This window comes from Brachyistius frenatus, unplaced genomic scaffold (genome assembly GCF_029030835.1).
Source record: "Brachyistius frenatus isolate BFR_SWC_R1_liver_20210118 unplaced genomic scaffold, ASM2903083v1 Contig_28, whole genome shotgun sequence".
Lineage (NCBI taxonomy): Eukaryota > Metazoa > Chordata > Actinopteri > Embiotocidae > Brachyistius > Brachyistius frenatus.
The window spans coordinates 3,677,690-3,701,483 of NW_027210627.1; the positions used below are offsets into that span (position 1 = coordinate 3,677,690).

Genomic DNA, 23,794 nt, shown 5'->3' on the forward strand with positions numbered 1-23,794 from the left:
TGTGCGACACCTGCCCCACAATTTGTGCTTAAAAATGTGAAAAAGAATTGCATCTTTTACCACCTGAAAAACACTATACATTCATTCTTTTAATAAAAAAAAATGAAATTTTAGTTGTCTTGGAAACAACGTATACATCATTACTTATGGGTGACTAAAGACGAGAACCGTCATCTTAAACATTTAGAAATGAGAACTTTGCTGTGGTACCAAGTGATTTTGAACCGGTTTTGTGCCTTTTTGTAGACTCAGGAGCTCTCTCACAGTTCAGCTTTTTACATTGCAGCTCATTGTAGCTTGTTTTATTCCTGCATCTCTGAAGAAAAATGTTCTCAGGCTGTCGTGTCAGGGGAAATTGACCGATAGTGATACAAAGAGGGGTTGGTGAAGTATTGTAGCTCTCAAGTGCATGGAGGATAATTGAAGAAAAAGAAGGAGCTAGAGAGAAGGAGGGTGAGACGGACATCCAGGTAGTGGCAAAGCTCAGGTGTGTTCATGAACTCCTCATGCAGGGTTAAATGGAGATCACTCAGACTCAGGTGAGTCCATTCTGCCATGAGCAAATTATATTATGGTGTGTGTCTGTCTGTCTGTCTGTGCGCACGCGCGCATGTGTGGTCATGTGCATGCTCAGTCGGTCTCCTCACACTCGTGGGCACCATGTGGTGTGAACTCTGTGTCTGGCTTTGTGACTAGGAAGTTGCGAACAGCAGTTAGAGTAGCCGTTGTTTGCTCCACGGTGAAACTTCTTCCTCACTGGTCATAGTGAACCACAGCAGCAGTCTACTTCGGCAGATGATTTCCGCTAATTATCCCTCGCTGAAATCCTGCAGGGGATCACAGGGAGTCTTGAAACGTATCAAAGAAAATAAATTAGTTAGGCAAACAATAAACAGAGGGGAGATTGTTTTTATGCTCCTGCCAGCCGGAGCTCTCATGGATCCAGTGGAAGGACTCACAACACTCATCTTGAGTTTGTTTGTTTTGTCATAATTAGATGAGGATGTATAAAGGCTAATGAGTGCAGGTAGACAAACAGCATGAACTTCAGTGCAGTTGTCTAACCCAGCCACGTCACAGTTCATGCTTAATGTATGTGCCTCAGCATGAGCGTAAAGCTTTGTTTTCCACTTTAAGGTCATAAATTAGTGGACCACAATGACTATTTTATTTGGGAGAGACGGAGTGGCCAGATGGATCAGACATCAAACAGTGATGCAAATTAACAAACTGATAGTTGACATAACAGTCTCAAGTCAAATCCACCTGTTCTGGAGCTTTTGATCAACTGCACCATCCTCATCAGATGAATTCCTTTATGCCTAAACTTTGTGAGATTTGAAATGCACCTAGGGTTTCTCATCTGTGTTGACTAGAAAAGTTTAGCTTGACACATTGTTATTGATATTGGAAAAAATAGTTGACAGAACAATCTAAACTGAGGGTTCACTTACTTGTTTATTTTAGAGCAATCACTAAAAGGTCCTTGTGTTCTGCAAGATTAGGCTTTTACCAAATGTTGTACATAATGCAGGTGATTTCCTTTGTGCAAAACTGATGGTTTATGTAGTTGAAACTTGTCACAAAGTAGCAGTTGGCTTGATTTAAATGGAGATCTGTGTTTGAGTTTTCTTGATTTTCACATTCTGTTTTACAGTCAGCTCCTATTCTTTGAAAATATTTTTCACTTAAATCAATCCAATATGCCATTTAGGATGAACATCTTTGCTGCCCAGGAGTCTGAAAATGCCTCTGAGATTCACGCCCATCTCAGTTTCATTAAATTTTCTGTCCACTTCTTTTTTTAAATTTGTGATATTATCCTGCTCCTGTACTCTAATTACAGAGCAGTTTGTGTGGTCGTTTGTCCCACTATTCCGCCAATCTTCTCCAAATTTGCCCCCCAAGAAAGGTTCAGGGGGCCGACTTTACGTGTGGTGTTCCTTTTTTGGATCAGTTATTATCAATATATTGACTCCATCAATACATGGTGACACACCACTGTTTGTCTCGGTTCACATATATTCTGATCCTTCACTGTATTTGTCGGCATGTGACCAGGAAACAAAAGCACCCAACCAAGTGCACATGTGTCGATTTTTGAGTTCATGGTTGAATTATGGCAGCTACTGAGCTACATCGGCCTGTGAAATTATATATAGGTGTAATGCTCGAGTTGTCTCTGCCACTGCTGATTGGTGTTGTGCAGCGTCCAGCAGTTGCCTGCACTGCTGTGACTGGGTGGGGTCTAGAGGCTTCCTGGTGCTCAACTGCTGAGTCGGTGTCTCCCAATAATCTGCATGTGAGCCATTTAGGGGACATATTTTATCGTAGCAACAGAAGACACTCCCTCCCTCCAAACTGCACATCGGTCACACGCCGTGTCATCCATCATCCTAAGTAAGTTCTCATCCTGTGGAAAAGACCAACATATAAAGAGGCCACTACCGTTAGCATTGCTTCGACTCACAACTACTAAATTACCATTTCAGTTATATCATAAACGCAGTGCCTTTGTGGGTGGAGGAAGATCCACAGGGAGACAAATAAATCTTATTTATTTTATGTTGCAATGAGTTCAACTTTTAAAATAAGGTTCAAATCATGTACAAATGGGCTGACGATAATTCCAGGTTTATTTGTTTTGCGGATTATTATCATTAAAGAAATTGTGCTTTTTTTGGTTGATGCATACCTGTGTCAGAAACAGAAAAGTCCAAAGTCACAGTCAATTTCGTTTGATTAATCTTCAGAAAAATCATTAGGTGATGCAATCCATCCATCAAAACTACAACACAGGCTGCCGGTGAGGTGCAGCTGAACTCAACAAGGTTTTTTTTTTCTCACTTTTGAGAAGATATTTCATTTGCTGCTCATGAATATCCTCATAATACTGTCACATTCAATGTCCTTTAGCCAACCGCATCATGGTAATTCTGCCCGCTGTGAGGACATGAAGAGAAAATGAATTGTCAGTTAAATGTCTTTTATACCAATGTAACCTATTTATGACTCTTTTACTGAACTGTAATTCGTGTCTAATTGTTAAGCATGAAGTTAAAGTGACAATATCATCACTTTAACGAACACGTTGGTGTCTCGTCCAGCAATGACACTTCTCTCTTGGTATTGAGCAGGATAGAGAACTCCCATGGTAGATTGGCAAAGCCTTGAACTCCGCAGAAAGTTTCTTAAGCTGTTAAAACGATTCCAGGATGAAGCTCTTTAAAAGCTGCAGGTGTAGGAAGCATTAGTCCAATCAGCCATGCACTTGTCCTAGCTTAATCTCTGCACAAACCCCGGTGAGTCCCCAGTGCCAAGTCGCTCACAGATGGCACCTCCCCTCGCTGTGCCCATCGACAGAAATTCTGCCCTGCCGCAAATCAATACTGCCGGGCTACTGTGAGGGAAGAGGGGCGGGTGGAGCCCAGGAGGGAGGTACCAAAGCGAGATGGCTAGAGCAGGGGAGTAGGGAGGACATGTAAAGAGGAGACAAATTAAGAGGGAAAATGAAAGGGATGGAAACGGATAGGTGTGGTAGACGAGAGCAGAGAGGAAGAGAGGCAGTGAAGGAGTGTGATTAACATTGAAACAAAAGTGGGATGAAATGGAAAGATGGATACAACTGCAGCAAAGAGGACAAGAAAGACACATAGCACGAGGGGGCAGAAAGAAACACAATGATTTCTGTTTGAGAAGACAGGCGGGGACAGAGAAGGGAGTAAGATGGCCATCCACAGGGGAAAAAGAAGGAAAGGAGGACAGAAAAAGAGGGAGGTTAAATGAAGGAGGAGGAATGAGGGGAGGGAAAGGAAGGAGAGAGAGAGAGGAAGAATCCCAGTAGGGTTTTCCGCAGGGTGAACTCAGCCAGAGTGCGAGGCCTGGTGCAAAGCTGAGCCGAGCTGAGCAGTAGGTCCTGAATTATTAAACACAATATTTTGCAGCTGAGCAAATGGCCGCGGCCATGTCGGATATGTCTGCTGAGGAGGCAAGGATTTTTTTAGTGTGTGTGTGTGTGTGTGTGTTCTGTACTTGTAATACAGCTTGAGCCTTTTTAGGCAGTTTATTTTTGAGGGAATGAAATGCTATATATTTTTTTTTATGTATCGCACCAATCAAAAAGGGGTTTTGGCTGAAAGTCAACGACCATATTTTCTTTCATAGTTCAAACCCTTGCAGAATTTTTATTTAAGCTGTAGCTTTTACCTAAACGGGTTGCGAATGCGTGAACCATAAAAAGCTGTAAAAAGTGCTGTAGTCACTACAACTGGATATTTTTGCCTGATCAGGTATTCTGCTGGAAAAGAAATGCACACTCCTATCACTCGCACATGAATAGACTGTAGATAAGAAGTCTGATCATGTGGTCCCACTCATGAGAGATGAGATGAAATATCTTATCTTCTTCATGACTGCTTGTGTTCATACTGGAGCTGTTTTTTTTTATGTGACTGTAATGAAATGTCCTGTGTAGGTTCAGCTGCCATTATCACAGGGGACAGACCCTGTAAGTTTCCACCTACTGACATACAGGGTATATGAATTTATTTAAACGTTTTAAACATTAATGCATCTCAAACCATCTGTTTATCTCCATACCTTTTGTATGACTTTATACTTTGTTGTCCTGTTTTCTTAATCCAATAGGTGGAAGTTACATGAACTGTGTAAATGTTGTCATATGTTTACTCGTACCTCTATACATCTCATTAGAGAAGCATGGACATTGCCAGCTGATTCTATTCATAAATGTAGCATATTTTTTATATATACTTTACATTTGGTTTTTCATAATCAATATCAGTCATTTAAATTCCCTTTTAGAAACTTTAAAAAGTTGCAGGAGGTCACCTTGCAGATTTGCAGTCAAGAGTCAAGAGTGAGTGAAAACTTTCTCCCATCTTGCATAATAAAACTAAAATGTTCTTTTCCACTACAGCCCTGCTGCACAAATGTTTTGACTCAGACAGGTGTATTTGCATAAAAATCTTATTTAGTCCAACCTTAATGATGCATAATTTCTCCTCCCTGTCAGCCCTCCTCCTTCCGTGTCCCCTCTCCTTCCCTTCCTCTCATCTCCTTCCAGCTCTCCTACTCCTCTCTCTGTTTTTTCAATTACCAGCCTCTGTTTACGAGACCTGCTTTCATCATCGCGTTGTGCAAATAACAGATCTACCAGCACCACCTTTTGCAGAAATCAAATGAAGTGCCGTTGAACCACACCGCTATACTTCAAACACATTGAATCCCTTTCCCCATCTTGGGACTGTTAAGTGGTTTTCCTACAACTTCAATAAATGTGTCTACTGGGAGATTTTTTTTCTCAGAGCACAGATGAGTCACCCCGATTAGATTGGAGGCTCAGAGAGTCATTGATTGGCAGTGTGAGAGGAGCTCCAACAATCTCTCTGTTCTTTTCTTTCACTTCAATCGGTCACCTCTCCGTTTCTGTGGTTGTCTCACCCATGCTGTCTGCCTGTCTCGTTCTGTCTGTCCATTCGCTGCCTCCTCCTTATCCCTCCTCCTCCTCATTCGCAGTCTCCCAGATTATTATTTTGCTTCTTGTGATCTAATTGAGTTTCTCATTCCTGAATTGGACTCCTGTCCTTGAGGACCAGAGGGGGGCACACAATTACATTTCAATTTGTTTGCAAATGGTTCTACTGATTCGATATAGACTTTTTTTTTTGGCACAGTCAGCAGCAGGGGTGGTTTGATGGATAATGGGATAAAAGGCAGTCGGTGTAGACTTACTGTACCTGTCAACAGACAGTTGGACAAAGATGAAACAGACTGATAGCTTTAACACGGTAGCAACTGTATTTCAGTATTAGTTTTAAACCTATTGTCATTGATAACTTCAATATGGAGTCATCGGCGTAGTTTTTGTTCAGTAGACTGCTACGGAGGAGCACATTACTGATGGAGGTAACATCATTCCAGTGGATGGGACAGACTATGTATCTATTTTCATCTATTTGCTTTATTTTTTTATGAATAGTTGGACCATTATACATCTTTCTAAAGTTAGCTGAGGCATGAGTAGCCATCAGATTTGGTAGAGATATGTATTTATATGTATTTATGTATTTCTGTGCATCTGATGTTCCACACAGAACATCCACCAAGCCGAAACTGTAGGAAGCAGATGACAAAGGTACTTTCATGGCAAATGTATTTCATATACATTATAATCTCTTGCCATGCATATTTCAATTCATGGACATTGCCTCAAGCTGAAGACAACATAACTCGGAAACTATTAACAGTTATGTCGGTATCATAACTGTTTCTATGATGTCTTGCTCGCTGGTCCTCAACATCCCCACCAGTTCAAAGTCTGGTCTGGAACTGAAGTCCGATCAGATGCAGCTTCATCCGTGTTCTGCTTCAAATCAGTGCCAAGGAAACAGTAGAGAGAGAGAGAGTGAGTTAAGTGTTGGCACCGGCCCCAGTTCTTGCATAACTCAATGGTAATTAGGTTTTTACTGCTGCCAAGTCGTAAGTGTTGCTACAGCCGTGATGAGCTATGCAGGTGTTGGCAGGACATCAGAGTGGACTTTCAGGGACATGAGATGGAAATGAATTGAACTGAATTGGCCAAAAACAATGCTAAGGTCTTTGTTAAGAGTAGAATCAGTTTTCCTCAAAATAAATAATGCGACATGCAAGGAAAAAAACGGCGAACTCCCCAGCTTTATTACAATATGTGCACATGCGGGATTTTAGGGAAAATACTCTTCAGCATTTGCTGGGAACTACTCAACTGTTATTCAAAGATGTGCATGGCTGTAATATTGACACTTTACCCGTCAGAGTTTGCACTGCACTTAACTTTCACTTATTTTGTTTAAGAAATCCCATGTCGAGCTTTCTGTCTTTGTTTTTTTGCTCTTTGTATAGTTGCATCTAATCTCACAGCATCACATGCAGTCATAGGTAATGTGTTCTTCTTCTCCTCTTTTTGTTGTTTATTGGCCAATGGCAAACAGCTTTGAGGTCCATTATCGCCACCTGCTGGTGGAAATAATGCATTACTACCAGGTGAGAACAAGGCAAATGAGACAAGGCGAAAATCGCTTACACTGTTCCCATCTCTAGTGCACTTAACCTTGTAATTCGGAGAAAGGACACACACAGGGCTCCTTTTAATGTGTGACTTTATTTCATACTACTCATCGTTTTCACTTTCCCTCCCTCTTCTGCTTCTAAAGCCTCTGCATAATTACCACACCCACATCTTTCCTCTTGTCTTCCCAGTTAGGATCTCCTACACCTCATCTGTCTCTAACATCACCTCTCATCGTTGCTCCTCCTTCTCGTTAGTCTCCTGCTGGCCCCTTCTGTTTTTTCCTCCCTCTCCCCACTCTGCTTTCACCACCTCCTCCTCTGCTTTTCCCTCCTTGTTTCCTCAGTCTTGTTAGCACTGGTCATGCATGCTTGCCTCCCTGATTAACTAACAACCCAGAGGATGTTGCACAGAATAGTGTGTGCTCGCCTCGAGAGAGGCATCGATTTGCTGGCAGGCGGTATCCACACAGACGGCTGGCACATCGAAATGAGCTTGAGAGCAGAAACTAGAAAAATGAATAACTCCCGGGAGAGGAAAACCCATCATTTTCAAATTAGTGGCTTTACAGGGAGAAGAGTTGTGTCTTTCTGGCCTAATGACCATGCATACTAAAACACAGCGTGCTTAGATTAGGGTACATATGAAGTCGATGACAGTTGAAATAAGCTCAAATGGACCCAAATGAGTTTCTAGACTGACGGCGCAGACACAGAGGGACATTTGTTCTCTCAAGAGCTGAATGCATTTTAAACATTGCAGAAAAGACTGTGTGTGTGTATGCATGTGTATATGTGCGTGTGCACAGACTGCTTCCTCAGTAAATGTGTTCATTAACATTTCGGCTTGCTTTCAAACACAGAGGGTCAAATAAACAATTTATTATACAGTGAGAAATTCAGAGAAACCAGTCAGACCCACGTGACCTTGTTTTCCCCCAAAGAAACAGTAAATATGTTTATTAATCTTTATTTTCAGCAAGTTTATTTTGTTCTTTTTGCCCTTATCCAATAAATTATTAGTCCTACGTGCAGCTTGAGGAGTTCTTGGTGAATTTGAAACCGTGTTCTTACAAAGTCAAATATCTTTTTATTTCATTTTTTTGAGTAACAGTTTCGGTAAGAGGTGTTTGATATATTGAAACAAATCATCAAAACTAATTACGACTAATTTCCTACTAATGCGCAATCTGTGTGGTAATATGAGTCACTAGATTATCTCCAGTATTATAAGAAAGTTTTGCACGTGGCCTTGAATTTTCTGAAGGATGACATGCTTTTTCCCCTGATCACAGGCACGCTGTAGTCACAAGTTCAGATCATAGACATTAGTCAGCTATGTCCACATTAGAAATGTCAGACATTAAAAGAGAGACATTAAGAGCTACATGATAGCTGCATATAATCAGTCTGTTTTTTTTTCATTGTAAATGTTCTTTACAAAGTATACTGGCTGAAAACCACAAAACTAGGCTAAACTCATGACTGTTTATGGGTCAGTGCCTCAAAGTCAGCAGGTTTCAGCTCGAAATGATTATATCAGAAGCTCCTCTGGAATGTAGACAGTCACACATGGAGGCTTTTACATCCAAGAGCCAATTATCCTGCAAGTCATCCCCCCTCAACCACCTTCCCTGGATGTAAACCTTATCACGTATCAAAGTAAAGACAACACGGGGAGACTGTTGGCTTGAGGAAAGAAAAGAAAAGTTCAGTTTACTTTTATTTCTTTGGTTATTCTTTTGGTTCTAAGAAAATACCGGCTCTAACAACTGGGAAACCTTGAACAAGGGCGCCACTGAGCAAAGCACTGAGCGGTTAACTCTACCCACCAGAGTGGGATTATGGTTGTCGGGCAGAGCTCAAGAGCGGGAGTACTCCACAAGTTAGACACTAAGGTCAGAACAGCTTTTATGAATGACAGCATGCACATTCCTGCTTGAATTTCACACACATTCATGCAGAAGAAGGAAGGAAATGTCAAAACCTTGAACCAAAAGAAGTGATTTTCTTTTCTGACTTGTTAACTTCTTATTTTGCTCTGACACAAATCAGAGGTTATGTGTGCACTCAGTAGACCCAGGTCAATGCATGTTTCTTATATATCAGGTGTTCCAATAATTTGTGAGTGTGCAAGAATGTCGATTTTTGATGGAAAGAAAATGTTCCTCTAAAATCGCTTATGTGTTATGTGTGTACATCCTGTACTTCTCCACAGACCTGAAATGTGTGGAACTCCTGGTGACCTGCAATGACTTAAGGATTTGGGACGAGTCTAGCTTTGTGTTTACCATTTTTTCAAAGTGCTGCCAGTGTTACAAGTGACCAACAAGTCTAATCATGTGAGACACATACTAGAAAGAGCCGGCAAACTAACCCAGTTTTACATAAACGTGATTAGCTCATATCAGAACGACAAAGTCCAGATAGTTTTTCTTTGATGGTATTAGCTTGATTAGAAAAACTAATGTTTAATTGATTCTGTGCTACTAGTGACAAACTACAAGCTTGGTGGTTTTATAACTTTAATGCGTGAACTCTGCAAATACGCTGAGATTATCTCCTCAAACACGTAAAAACATTTCTGTAAATGTAGTACAACTGAATGACTTTTAAAGAGGGTTTCATAACATTTTTATTTGTTATTAACCTCAAATATGCATGACTACATAAGAAGCAATTAAAGTTCACCAAAAATATACACTCGCCGACCACTTTATTAGGTACACCTGTTCAACTGCTCGTTAACGCAAATATATAATCAACCAATCACATGGCAGCAACTCTATGCTTTCAGGCATGTAGACATGGTCAAGACGACCTGCTGAAGTTCAAACCAAGCATCAGAATGGGAAAGAAAGGTGATTTAAGTGACTTTGAACACAGCATGGTTGTTGGTGCCAGATGGGCTGGTCTGAGTATTTCAGAAACTGCTGCTCTACTGGGATTTTCACGCACAACCATCTCTAGAGAACGATCCAAAAAAGAGAAAATATCCAGTGAGCGGCAGTTCTCTGACCTCTGGCATCAAAGGCATTTTTGCCCAGAGGAGAACGGCCAGACTGGTTCGAGATGATAGAAAGGCAACAGTAACTCAAATAACCACTCGTTACAACCGAGGTATGCAGAAGACCATCTCTGAACGCACAACATGTCCAACCTTGAAGCAGATGAGCTCCAGCAGCAGAAGACCACCGGGTGCCACTCCTGTCGGCTAAGAACAAGAAACTCAGGCTACAATTCGTACAGGCTCATTGGACAATAGAAGATTGGAAAAACTTTGCTTGGTCTGATGAGTCTCGATTTCTGCTGCGACATTCAGATTATTGGGTCAGAATTTGGCGTAAACATGAAAGCATGGATCCACCCTACCTTGTATAAACGGTTCAGGCTGGTGGTGGTGGTATAATGGTGTGGAGGATATTTTCTTGGCACACTTTGGGCCTGTTATTACCAATTGAGCATCGTTTAAACGCCAGAGCCTACCTGAGTATTGTTGCTGACCGTGTCCATCCCTTTATGACCACAGTGGACCATCTTCTGATGGCTACTTCCAGCAGGATAACGCGTCATGTCACAAAGCTCCAATCATCTCAAACTGGTTTCTTGAACATGACAATGAGTTCACTGGACTCCAACGGCCTCCACAGTGATCAGATCTCAATCCAATAGAACCTTTCGGATGCCGACAAATCTGCAGCAACTGCGTGATGCTATCATGTCAATATGGACCAAAATCTCTAAGGAATGTTTCCAGCACCTCGTTGAATCTACGCCACAAAGAATTAAGGCAGATCTGAAAGCAAAAGGTACAAGCAAGGTGTACCTAATAAAGTGGCCGGGGAGTGTATATATTGTTTGTTTGTTTTTAAAGTTTAACACTCAAAAACTCTGCAAATTTGCTTCATCAGGATGTCATTGGGGTAAAATAACCAGAACCTTGGCAAGAAAATATGTTTTCAGGGCCTCTAACAGAATAATGATATTAAAGTTGATCTAATTTCATAATTCCCCAAAACACACAAAAAAAAGCAAATCCATGGTATTGTCTGATAGTCTAACCCAAAAAGATGTTCATAACGTGATTTCGGCTTGATTGATTCATTAGCTGTCCTGATTTCTTCCATAAAAACCAGAACAACGTTACACTGTGTTGCTTGCTAATACATGTTTGCAAGTCTGACTTGTTTAAAGCTTCATTTGACTCTGTTCAAACATAATATGGAGACAAAAGACAATCCATTAAACCTGCAGTGTGAAACTTTTGTCTCCCCCTTCCGCCAGTGAGAGTAATTACAAAAACCCTGCCAACACATGCTTGTGTCATAGACTCCATTGCAGACTGCTGCTGCAACAGTAAAATGTGTTCCATTACATCTAATAACATTTGGCAAGTCCACAAGAGCTGCATGATGGAATTATTTTATCCCCATTCAAGTCAGGATAGCGCATGCTCTGCTCATAGAGCATGGCCAGTATGCCAGCATGGGAACGTCTCCGTCTCACCAGACAGATTTAAAAACTCTGCACTGTGTAATTTATCTGGCGGTGATAGGCTTAGTCAGCATTTTGTGAACTCGTTTGGCGAAAGCCAGAGTCGAACAGATGTTCATTTATATGTAAAAGTCCTGCGCTAAAGGTTTAAATAGTCACAACAGAGCTTGAGGTTCAGAATCAACAAGAATGCAGCAGCCTGACGAGTCACCACCTGTCTGACTTCCTTGTGTTGGGTTTTTGAATCCACAATGAAAGCTGGCACACACTCAGTTTGGCTCTGCTTTTGGACTGTACAGATGGGTCGGAGGCGTGAATCAGCCCTAGAGATCTGTAAACTTTATGCGAGAGAGACTATGAAAGAGAGAGAGGGTGTGTGGTGTAGAGAGATACAGACTTTTGGGGATGGTATCTTGGACAAAGAGACAGCATATGTGTGACCAGTCATGTGTTACCACCCAGCTTGACTAGTACCAGGGGTCTGTCTGGAGCGATCTGCTCTTGTTAGTGCCTCCTTTTTCATCTTATCCTCCATTGTTTCTCTTTTATTTCTCTTGTTCAGTTCTTTTTTTTAAAATCTTTTACTCTCCCCACCATCTTTCCCATTTTGTAACTATAGTTCAGTTGAAGCTGTTTTTTCCCCCCTCATACACTATAAGAAAAGTGACATAGTTGTATTTATTAATGCTGGTCAAACAAGGCCATACTGTATCTGGTCCTATAAGGTCTAACCACAATGAATAAAAGGCCAAAAGGCCGCTACTGCAAGATATAACAAGACACCGTGAGACCGGGAGGAAGAGAAAGAAAGACATTTGTTCTGAAGACGATCAGAGTGAGAGTGTGAGAGAAAAGGCAGGCCAGGAGACAGACTGGGAAGCTAGAGAGAGGAAGAAGATGAACGATTGTTGCTTGAGTTCAAACCAACTCCCAGCTTGCCCGCAAATCTCCTGTTACCACGGTGATATAACTGCCTATGTGATGTCCCCCGAGACTCTGTCCTGAAAACACTTGGAGAGGAAGAGAGACACACACAATGACAGGCAGAAGGACGAAAAAGCACAGGTGTGCAAAACGAGGACTGCATTGCAATGAAAGTATAATACGCGTTATCCCATTCATGAAACCTTCATGAAATTATTCAGGCTCAGTGTAGCTGTTAGTTAGTCGCCAGGAAAGATTGTTAAATGTTTGATTTCTTTTACTGCCGAGCAACCAGACTTTCAGAAAATGTCATGTTTATGTTAACAAATGCAATTTAGTGATCATGTTACAGGTGAACTGTCTGGAATATGACACGGATCCACACGCGTGTTTGTTTTTACATTAGCTTGTCAGGGCTCAGGGTACTATATGGGGCTATTATTCATTTTAGGAAAACCCTTCTTCAAATTAGAGCCGGAACGATATATTGGTATCGGCCGATATGTTGACAGAAGAACCTTTTTTATCCGAACATAATGCAAAAAAAGATTGCTTGGGGTACAATGTAAATCAGAAATAATTACACTTGTGTTTTCTTTATAGTTGTTTATAATGATCAACTTCAGTAAAGTTTACAGCTAAGGTGCACTGATGTCAGTGTGGGCAATAACCTGTAAAATACCCTGCCTCAATATAGAATATTAGCCAGTATATTGATATCGTAATGTTTTTACTTCCTATTAAAGGTATCGTCATCGGCCCAAAACATCTAGTGTGGGTCAGGCTCTATTTCAGATTAACACAGTCATGAACACAAAGGGATCAAATAACTGTATGTAACATGGAAAGTGCTGTTATATGATCCCATACTTCAATGTGGGAGCATAACTACTTGCTAAGATGCTCGTCATATCAATGGCTATATATATGTAAGAAAAACGGTTTTGTCTGATATATGAGCATTTAAATTTGAAATACAAAGACATTTTAACCAAATGTATTACCGCTATATTGAGCCAACACTGAGTCAGTTTTAACTCTGGGATCTTTTTTTTGTTTGTGTGTATTTACAGACTACATTTTTATAGAATACGTTAAGAGCACTAGAGTCTATATAACCAACCACTTCATGTAATTATCATTTTTCATTTTGCAGCGTTTACTTGTGGTCTGTACATATGACAAAACATGATTATACATAATGAATCGCATATGCTTATGTATTATTAATATAATTGGAAAGGCTTCAACATGAATTGTATCTTGTGTTCAGCTAAAGGACTGAAATCTCTAATGTTACTTCTCTCTCTCCCTCCCTCTCTCTCTGTCTCTCTCTCTCACTCTCGCTCGCTCCCTCCCTCTCTCTGTCTCTCTGTCTCTCTCTCTCTCTCTCTCTCTCTCTCTCTCTCTCTCTCTCTCTCTCTCTCTCTCCCTCTCTCTCTCTCTCTCTCTCTCTCTGTCTTTCTTTCTTCTCTCTCTCTCTCTCGCTCGCTCCCTCCCTCCCTCTCTCTGTCTCGCTCTCTCACTCCCTCTCCCGCTCTCTGTCAATCTCTTTCTGTCTCTGTCTCTCTCTCCACAGCTGTATCATTCATGAGACACAGCGCTTCAGCCTTTGGATTTGCCGTGAGTTCCAGCTCCCTCCTTCCCTCCATTTGCATTGATCAATTAGTCATAAGTTCAGTCTTGGTGATTTATTAATGAATCACGGTACCAAAGTGTTATTGGTCCCTTTGTCTCCAAGGTAACAGGGCAGAGAGGAGGGACTGCAGGGCACAGAGCTCATGTTGAAAGTCAAAATGCTTTTTGTTTGCTAAACAGAGCTGCAGGTTCTCACCTAAAGAAAGCTTATTATTATTTAGAGGAAATGATTAAGACTGTAATTAGTTTAGAAATTAAGACTTATTAGCAGTGAAGTGAAAATTTAAATATCCACACCTGAGGCTAGTGAGGGAAATGTGATTAGCATAATGTGATTAAAATATTATAACCCATAATCTTCAGTGCTAGCTGTCTTTTTTTAATTTATTTTTTTTATTAAAGGTTGGGTTTTAATTTGTTGGTGCTCTGATATCTGTGACAGTTTTATTAAAGTAGCAGGAACAAGATAAGTGGATACAAGCCAATGCAAAGATCAGAGGAACTGATCACCATCAGCATTACCTGTTAGTGTTAGAAGTCAACATTTGTCTTTTAGCTTTTACAGTTTGTGGTTTGAAATTTAAATGGTAATGATCGTACCATACCTTATGATTCGGTTTCAGGGCAGATAAGACTTTCAGAAATGGTTCACGTCAAAATACGGCACATAGTCATATTTCACGTTAAAGATAATGTTGATAACTTTGATTTTTCTGTGTCAGTAAAACATCAATAACAGTTTATTCTTCAGGCAACTAGTTTTTAAGTGGTTTCTGTGTGTTTACCATTATAGCAAGCCATAATTAGATCTTTATATCGTTAAAACTGGTGAGGCATCATACAAGGGAGGAATCAAAAAGTCCACAGACTGCTTCTGTTGCATGCAAACAGAGGAAGCTACTTGCCGAGCTTTCTCCAGAAGCGAGGACCTTTGTGAGTGAGTATTCCAGTGACTAGTGAGTTACTGACATGGGCACATTTGAGATTTCACCAAGGACTTAAACAGAGTGTGTGCCAAACTCAGGAAATCAGAAACGGGCAACTTTTAAATGCTTCATAAAGTCTATGCCGGTGGAGCAGTGAGCCAGATGATGTGTTTGGGAGGCATTTGCCTTTTAAAGAGGGGCAAAACATCCCTAAATAAAAGCTTGAGTGTCGATTTTTATTCCATTCTGTTGAAATGCATTTTTTTTTTTAATGCACTTTTTAAGTTACTGTATTATAACTGTACAGGATTTGAAAGTACAAGTGATTTATTGACACTTTCCATAGCACAGCAGATGATTTTGAGTCAATTTTAATGTATCTTTCTTCGCCTCCTTTCTCTCCTTGGCTACGTGGTCCCTGTTTCTGCCGTAGTTTGATGCCACACTGGACGTCCTGTCATCAGTCATCGTCCTCTGGCGCTACAGCAATGCAGCAGCTGTGCACTCTGCACACAGAGAGTATATGTGAGTACAGAACACAGCACCGACTTTAATTAAAGTTTGATTAAGGATAAATCCATGCAACCTCATCAGGTTATTTCTCTTCACATGCATTAAAGTAAGAGCTTCTGCATTTCACTGTACGGATTAATCTTTACACCCACTGTATTGTGTTGTTTATTTGTCCATTCATCTTCCCTGTCTTATTTCTCTCTTCTTCTTCTTTTTTTTTTTTTTTTTTTTTTTTATCTACAAATCAATTACACCTTTGCTGTAGTGCATAAGGGCTTTATTATTTTGCCTTACAGTCCAGTCATTTTGTACATATGTGTGGCTTGTCTTGATATTTTTTGTAAAGATGAACTACTTGTCAGTTTCATTCGGCAAGCTGCCATATGGAGAAGGTGAAAGAAATAGATCCTATGACCACACTCCAAATCCATTGTTTCCATACTTTTCACTAGAAATAACAGATGTGTAAAGCCATTTTATATTGCTTTCGGTGACAGCTAATGTGATGCTGCCATATTACAGGCATTTAAAAAAAAAAAATTTTGTCTTAGAATTTATGTTTGTCTTTGAGGGTGTGAATTCCTGTCTTATTAGGCTTTCACTCATGCTGGATATACCCACATGGATTGAATAACTTTACAAAGTCTATTTCTTAAATTGAGGGTTGGACAGAATGGAACATTGTATTCCTAATTGAACAATGTGACCGACTGTGTTTCACGATATATCGCTGCTCAAACACACAGGTCTGTTAATGCATCAGTTTTGTCATGCTTACTGTAGCTAGAGTTCATCAATGAGCTGTCAGGTTGCGCGGAGCCTTGTTCGTCGAACAAGCGGACCTCTGCATAGCTCAGAGGTGTCTCAGATGATGGAAGACCGCGCTGCCACTCATTAGCACACTTCACACACACATACACACACACCTGTGTTTACACAAGCACTATCGCAAACATCAGATTTTTCTACACTGTTAGGATTTGTTACTGCATGTAGACAAACTCACATGGATGCGCACGACTCACTGTATGTTTCACATGCTTGTCCTTGATCGGTGGATGTTTGTGCAGATGACTGCAAAGGAGGGCAGATTTTTAGACTTCCTACAGGTTACACGTAAAGAACGAGACGGCGTAAAAATTAAAATAATTGCGTACAATTATGGTAAGTTTGGGGCAAATGTATAAAAACATAACGGTCTTTGTACGGAGAGTGAAGTGAATCTTGTTTTGTGTTATAAGGTTTTTTCCGTCACTCTATTTTCAGCTCTTTGGTCTGTCGGTTAGCCGTCTTATTGGTATTAACCTTACTTTTTAATGCAAACATACTGAGCGCATAACTTTTTCCTTGTCATGCAGGAACTCAATGTACAGTAGCAATGACTCCTAAAGTATTGACTATGATTTTGGAGTGCAAGTTGCTTTGTTAATGAATCGCAGCATTTGTATTGTGAGGAAACACTGTCAAAATCTGAAAAAGATTAACACCACTTCATCACAGTTGTTAAGATACTGTGTGGCTGTTCTGCAGTTAGATAGCTGGGAGACAGATCTTGTAATTCAAGTTTAGCTGATGTGTCAAAGTAAGACTCTAAAAGATCAAACATTGGACAGGTGCTATGTAACCACGTCTTCTGTTGTTGCCAGATCCAAGTGTATATGCAATTATCATGTGGCTCCACCTTGTTAAAATGTTTTCTTTCTTGTCCCTTAAATTTTGTACCAAACAAATATCTCAAAGTATCACCCTCAGCGCTCTGAAAGAGGTCAAGACTTTGGTTATTCTGCTTGCACACGGCAGCCCAAAATGTCTGCAAAAAGTCATCCACTTTCTGCCAAACACTGGGACTCAGCAATTTGGAGAAAAGTGGTTTTGAGGTCAAATGTAACATTACACATTGTGCACTCTTCTAGTGTCATGTGGCCAATGTTTTCATTAACGTGGGTAAAATGAATGAACTGCATTGTTTAGTGTAACTGACGGGAATTGTTACATCTGTGCAATATCACTGATAATGTTATTACTGACATGTTATAGGAATGACTAGGCTGTAATTCAATCCAGTAAAGAGGAGGTAACAATGGAGGATTTTTTTTTTAAATTTATTTTGTGTTTAGCTGCCAACGACCTGACAAAAAGCCGCTGCCAGTATAATTTATAACTGTTTATTGTTTGGGTTTCTGATGCAGCAGGAAAATTGTCCTGGTGCAAATTTAATGTACCATAATCCTCCTACTTTTGCTCACTGAAACTAACCCCAGACTGTGTGTTTGTCTGTCTACAGAGCATGTGTCATCCTCGGGGTTTTGTTTGTGCTCTCCTCCCTGTGTATCCTTGGAAAGGCCATACACGATCTGGCTACCAAAGTGCCGCCAGAAGTGGTGAGGCCACACACACACACACACACACACACACACACACACACACACACACACACACACACACACACACACACACACACACACACACACACACACACACACACACTCACACTCACTCACTCACTCACTCACTCACTCACTCACTCACTCACTGGCTACAATCTGGATAGTCTGGAAAAGGTGGTGGAGAGGAGGACGCTGAACAAACTATTATCCATATTGGATAATCCTGACCACCCTCTCCACCACCTGCTGCAGGGACAGCGGAGCACTTTCTCCAAAAGATTCCTTTACAGGAGATCGTTCCTGCCGACCACAATTAAACTGTACAATAACTCACCTCTGGCAAAATCCATCACATAACAATAACACTGTTGACTGTGTTTCTTGGTTGTTTGTATATAATATATATAGATATATACTGTACTGTATATACTGTGCATTTTATATTTATATTTTTTACTGCTATTTTACAGCTATTTTATTGCTTTTCTATTGTTCTATTATTATCTTATTGCTTCTGTATGCTGCTGTAGCGAAAACATTTCCCCTCGGGGATTAATAAAGTAACTACCTACCTACCTACCTACCTACCCACACACACACACACACACACACACACACACACACACACACACACACACACACACACACACACACACACACACACACACACACACACACACACACACACACACACACACACACACACACACACACGAACAAATACACCAGACCAGTCTGCTCAGGAGCTTTGCTCATATGAAACATGATTAAACAAAGGACTGATATCCAAACAAGTGCCAACACAATTATTGTGTGACATTTGATTTTTGAATAAAAACAAGGTAACAGGTTTCAGTGCTGTGGATCTTTTCCACAGCACCCTAACCTACATCTACAAGTATTTGTTGTTACCTAATTGTAACCATACTGTGATCAATATAGATATAAAATTCTAGGAATTAATATTTATAGATTCTTGAACATATCTGCAGTCATGTCTGAACTTACACACTTAAATAAAATGGCACAATGTAAATACTATCTTGTCTACTATATAGTTATTGCATTTGGATTTTGTAGAGCTTTTTTCTTTGTTTAGTGAGTGGGTATTTAGGTGGTTCTGATGATAGGCCCTATTTTATTCACAACAACAGACATAAACCAGAAGGTTTTTAATTCACTGACTTTGTGGACATTTCCAAGCGCACCTGCTATTTTAGTTCATGTTGGTGCAGCAGTGAAAAGTACAAAAGGTCTGTGTGCGGTGAATAATGAATACATCCATTTACATCTCTGGTCTCATCACATTTTTTTATAATTTGCGGAAAGCAAAAGTCACAGAAGATTTCAGACTCCATTATACTGCATCTCTACTAGAATACAATGTTTACTTTAAAACACATAAACTGATCGGTTTGTTTACAAAAGGAGATCCTCTGACTACTGTTTATGATATCAATTGTTTTCTATATTTTTTATTCAAGGTTAAAACATTTTTTTAAGGTTTGTCAATGCCATGATCGTTCAACTTTTATAACTTTACCTTGTGTCTTTGAATCTGTGCTGTGGATGAACATTTTTAGGAAAAAGTACTATTTGATATTTGCTGAGAACTACTTGAATATTTGTGACCTCCCCGTGCTGCCACATGCGCACACACACACACACACACACACACACACACACACACACACACACACACACACACACACACACACACACACACACACACACACACACACACACACACACACACCCATCCATCCATCCATCCATCAAGAGAAAGTGCCCATTCAGGCTGTAAACTTGGGCTCAATGTAAGCCATTAAAGTTCAAAATCACCTCACCTTCAACAAAGCTGACAGAAAGCATGTCTTTTGCTGTGATCTTTGAGATGAGGGCCGTTGTTTGCTCGTCACACCCAACATCAAACTAACTTCCGTAGATTGTTGATCTGTGGATGGACCATCTGCTTGGTGCTGTGCTCTCAGATGACTGTACATAGCTGTGGTAGACTTATGATATGTTAGCTTTACCTAATTGGCACTGCACCTCATTTTTGTAAATTCTTTTTGGAGGAGTGCCATTGAATGTTTTGACTGCTGTAATCTTTGCATGTTTCTCCTGTTTGTACCGTAGCATCTAATGTCACAGCCTCACACACATTTTACCAGATGCTCATAGTAATGTGTGTCTATGTTACTTAATAGCATTTGGTAAACCGCTTTTAGGTGCATTACTGCCACCTTCTGACAGTACGAACATGTTACTACCAGGCAACGGTAAAACAAAAATTAAACATTGAACACTTGTATAAACTATTTAATTTGTTTGATTTAATGACTACGAGAAAATTATGACCCATCGTTAGTCTCTATTTCTCAAACAAAAGAGAAAAAAGGGCAAACACCTGTCACTTGTGAGCTCACAACCTCAATCACAACACACACGCACACACACGTTCACTTGAATGCACACCACAAATTTGTATAGGCTGACATATGGATAATAATTTATCATGTAGCACGTGCAGCACAATGTTCACACAGAGCAACACGAACACACACACAGACACACATCCTCACTGCGAGTTGGTATCTTTTTATAGCTCTCTGCTGTAGTTCTTCTGACGTCAGAGCTTTTGTCTCCCTCTACCTGACTTTGGTTCATTTTTTTGTTTTCGACACACACACACACACACACACACACACACACACACACACACACACACACACACACACACACACACACACACACACACACACACACACACACACACACACACACACACACACACTTTCTTTTTAATGTCAACATCACTTCCCCCACTTCTCTCTAGAGGTGTTAAGACTATAAATAAGGTCCCAAAATAGTCTTGTCTTTCTGTTGCTAGGGTACAGCCCAGCTCTTCCACCATCACGCTGTTTGGGGAGCGCACAACGCATCCTTTGCAGTTTTCTGCTCTGAACCTTCTTATTTGGTTTGTAAATGATTTAACCCTCACCATCTGTCCATTTCACCTACCAGTGAAGCCAAAAAAGAAGGAAGACAGATTTTTACACTCCAATCAAACGTAGTTCTCTTCAGTTTACTATCAAAGCTTTAAGATCTCTATTGATGTAGTTAGAGAGCCAGCAGGGCTTACAAATCCCAAAATATCTTGACATTTTAATCAGGCTTTTACACTTTAATTTTAAAACCACAGTGAGGTGAACAGAAATTTGGGGCAAGAGGTCATTTTACAAAATCAAGGTGTGTACCTCATGGCTACCCTCTGGAGTTTTGTCGTAAACAAACAAAGGTGCCTTCTTTTTATGTTCATGTCCTCTCTTTTAAAATATGTAATGCATTGTTTTGGTTCTTCTTCTCTTGCCCATCTTGGTGCATTAATATGTTTGTTGGTTGTTGAGCGTGTGAACGAATACAAATGGAAACAAAAAGGGTACCCGCTCATAAAAACATTCCTCCTTAAAGCAACTTGTGGTTAAAAACTTCACAGGGTGCTTTTGAAAATGAAGAAAATTCAACTCACTTTTAGGTTAATATAAAGCCAGTTTTCTTATATTAACTTATTTTCATGCTTCCATTGATTTTTCTTTTTTACTCTGTCACGATGATATAATGATGTTATATTTCTGTCAAAATTCTCCAGAACATCATTTCTATGGTATACTCAGGCGGATTTTCCTTTTTCCTCTCTTCTTTATATGCATTTGAATTAAATTCATGAGGCTCTGTAAGTGTGAATTTTCCTCTTTAGTTGAACCAATTTTACCTCACTGAGACGCATCTTGGTCGAGATCTGCACGACCCCAGGCTAATTCACTTCTCTTTGCACCCACTTGCAATATTTTATACATCATCCAATATTTTAAGAATTAGCTTTTTGCCTGAACACTCCTTCAGTCCTGGATTTACCTAGATTTAAATATCCCACAACTTCATAACAGGAGTAAATTTACTGAATAATAAATTTCAGGTAGTAACAGACCAATTAGAAAACTGGCACATGGAGCATAGCTGATTATACCTAATGAGTTTGGACAATACATTCAGCACAATTAGAAACAACGGATTAGTAAAGGTGAGGGAAACTAAGCGTTTATGTGTTATTTATGTGGACATGAGATGAGGGGGGAAACATCTGCAGAGCTCAGTTTGTAAATGTCTGTACTCGGCAAAGCAAACACTGTTTGTTTCTTCTTTAGAATTTTAAGTGACTGTTCAATGGTGTCCAATTGAGTCACCGACGCCCCTTTGACCACGAATCAAAAGAGGTAAAGCCAAGAGACAGCCGAGAAGCAGGTTGAGGGCAGCGGCTCTTCTGCAGACCGTGTTTGATGCTCCAGTGCCATTATGTTAATAGAAACTGTGGGTGTTAGGTCTCAGAGGAGCTCCCTGAAACCAGAAAGAGCCTATTACCACTGCCAAGTCTCTTTGACATCCTCCGTTTCTTGCCTTCAGAATCTCACTTAGTTAAAACCATCTCTTTCAATCTCTATATTTTATACATCCTTTATACCTACATATGCATATACTGTAAGAATTCTATCGATCTAATCAACACTGAGAGAACAAAACAAATGTAGGCCCTGTATAGTCATGTAACGGATGATTCTTTGCATGTAACTTAAATCTAGTTAATTATCAGTTTGTTTAGGAGTGATGACATCTGCCTCTGTCTTTTTATGGAGCCTTGCCCGACCTGAATTTCTAGACGCAGGAGTTTGAATGATAGAAACATCTTATCTATGTCTTATTATCCAGTTTCTTATCTTGTACCTCCATCTCCCTATTTCATTGATTCCCGTAACCCTTCTTTCAACATTATTCTCCTTCCCCTTCCCTACAAGCTACCTTAATCTATCTACTTCCATTACTGTGTCTATCTCCACTGCTTTGTCATTTCTTTTTTTTTTTTTTTTTTGTCATGCATAGCCTCCCTTTCTCTGTATTCAGCACTTGGCTTTTTTTTTTTTTTTTTTTTTTTTGGAAGAGACACAATTGTTCATTGAAGTCTTCATCAAACAGCAGTCAGAGGTGATTTATCCCGGCAGAAGTGATCTGTTTATGTGCTCTGTTTGCGTGTGTGTCTGCAGAATAGAGTGTTTTCGACTGAACTAGAAATGTGAAATGCAAAATAAATCGGAGCGAATGATGAATCCGCAGTATATGACGCCTCTCTGTTTACGGAGTTTTCCTCTAAACTTTGTTGTCTGGTTTCCTTTTCTGAGAGGTCTCCCCAGTCACATGTAAATCGAACGTCCTGAAGAAAACGGCAACGCAGCATGAATATGGTAAAATGCTGCTACCTTAAAGTATTAGGCTGTAAAATCACACAGAGTGGACAGAAGGTGCAGATAATCAGGAATCCTGATTCGCGTCACGTTTGGGGTTTCTGCTCTCATGTCAGGCCGTCTGTGTCTAGTGCCTGATTAAACACAGAGAGCTGGGATTGGCTCCCCCTACCTCTGTTCTGGAGAGAGAGCGGGCAGCAAATGCATACAGGAAATACTGTATATGCACGCAATGCGGCGGAGGCTCTGACATACTAACCACAAGCCAATAGAGGGTTTGCAATGCAAATGCAAAACTACAACTACAACGTGCTTTAATTTAGCAAACTCTTCCTATTTCTGTCTGCAAGGGCTTCAAGTAAACAGGAGGAGGGCAGGGTATAGTGCCCTACCCAAACAGCTGCAACAAAACTCGCCTCCATTCAAGCGCAGTCTTTACTAGAAATGAAATGATGTGTAGAGTCGGTTAGTTGATCGATTACTATTTTAGATCATTTCTAATCAACACAAAAAACACTGGTTGCAATGTGAATATTTGCTGTTTCTC

General features: G+C 40.3%; 1 protein-coding gene across 2 annotated transcripts in view; it reads left to right on the plus strand.

Moving 5' to 3' along the window:
- The window catches only part of tmem163a (transmembrane protein 163a), a 61,356-nt gene that overhangs the window by 28,993 nt on the left and 8,569 nt on the right, over positions 1 to 23,794 (plus strand). For both annotated transcript variants that reach the window (XM_069698872.1, XM_069698871.1), the window contains 3 exons: positions 14,066 to 14,109; positions 15,484 to 15,575; positions 17,848 to 17,944. In XM_069698872.1, the coding sequence (XP_069554973.1) occupies positions 14,066 to 14,109; positions 15,484 to 15,575; positions 17,848 to 17,944 (233 nt within the window). The remainder of the gene's footprint in view (positions 1 to 14,065; positions 14,110 to 15,483; positions 15,576 to 17,847; positions 17,945 to 23,794) is intronic.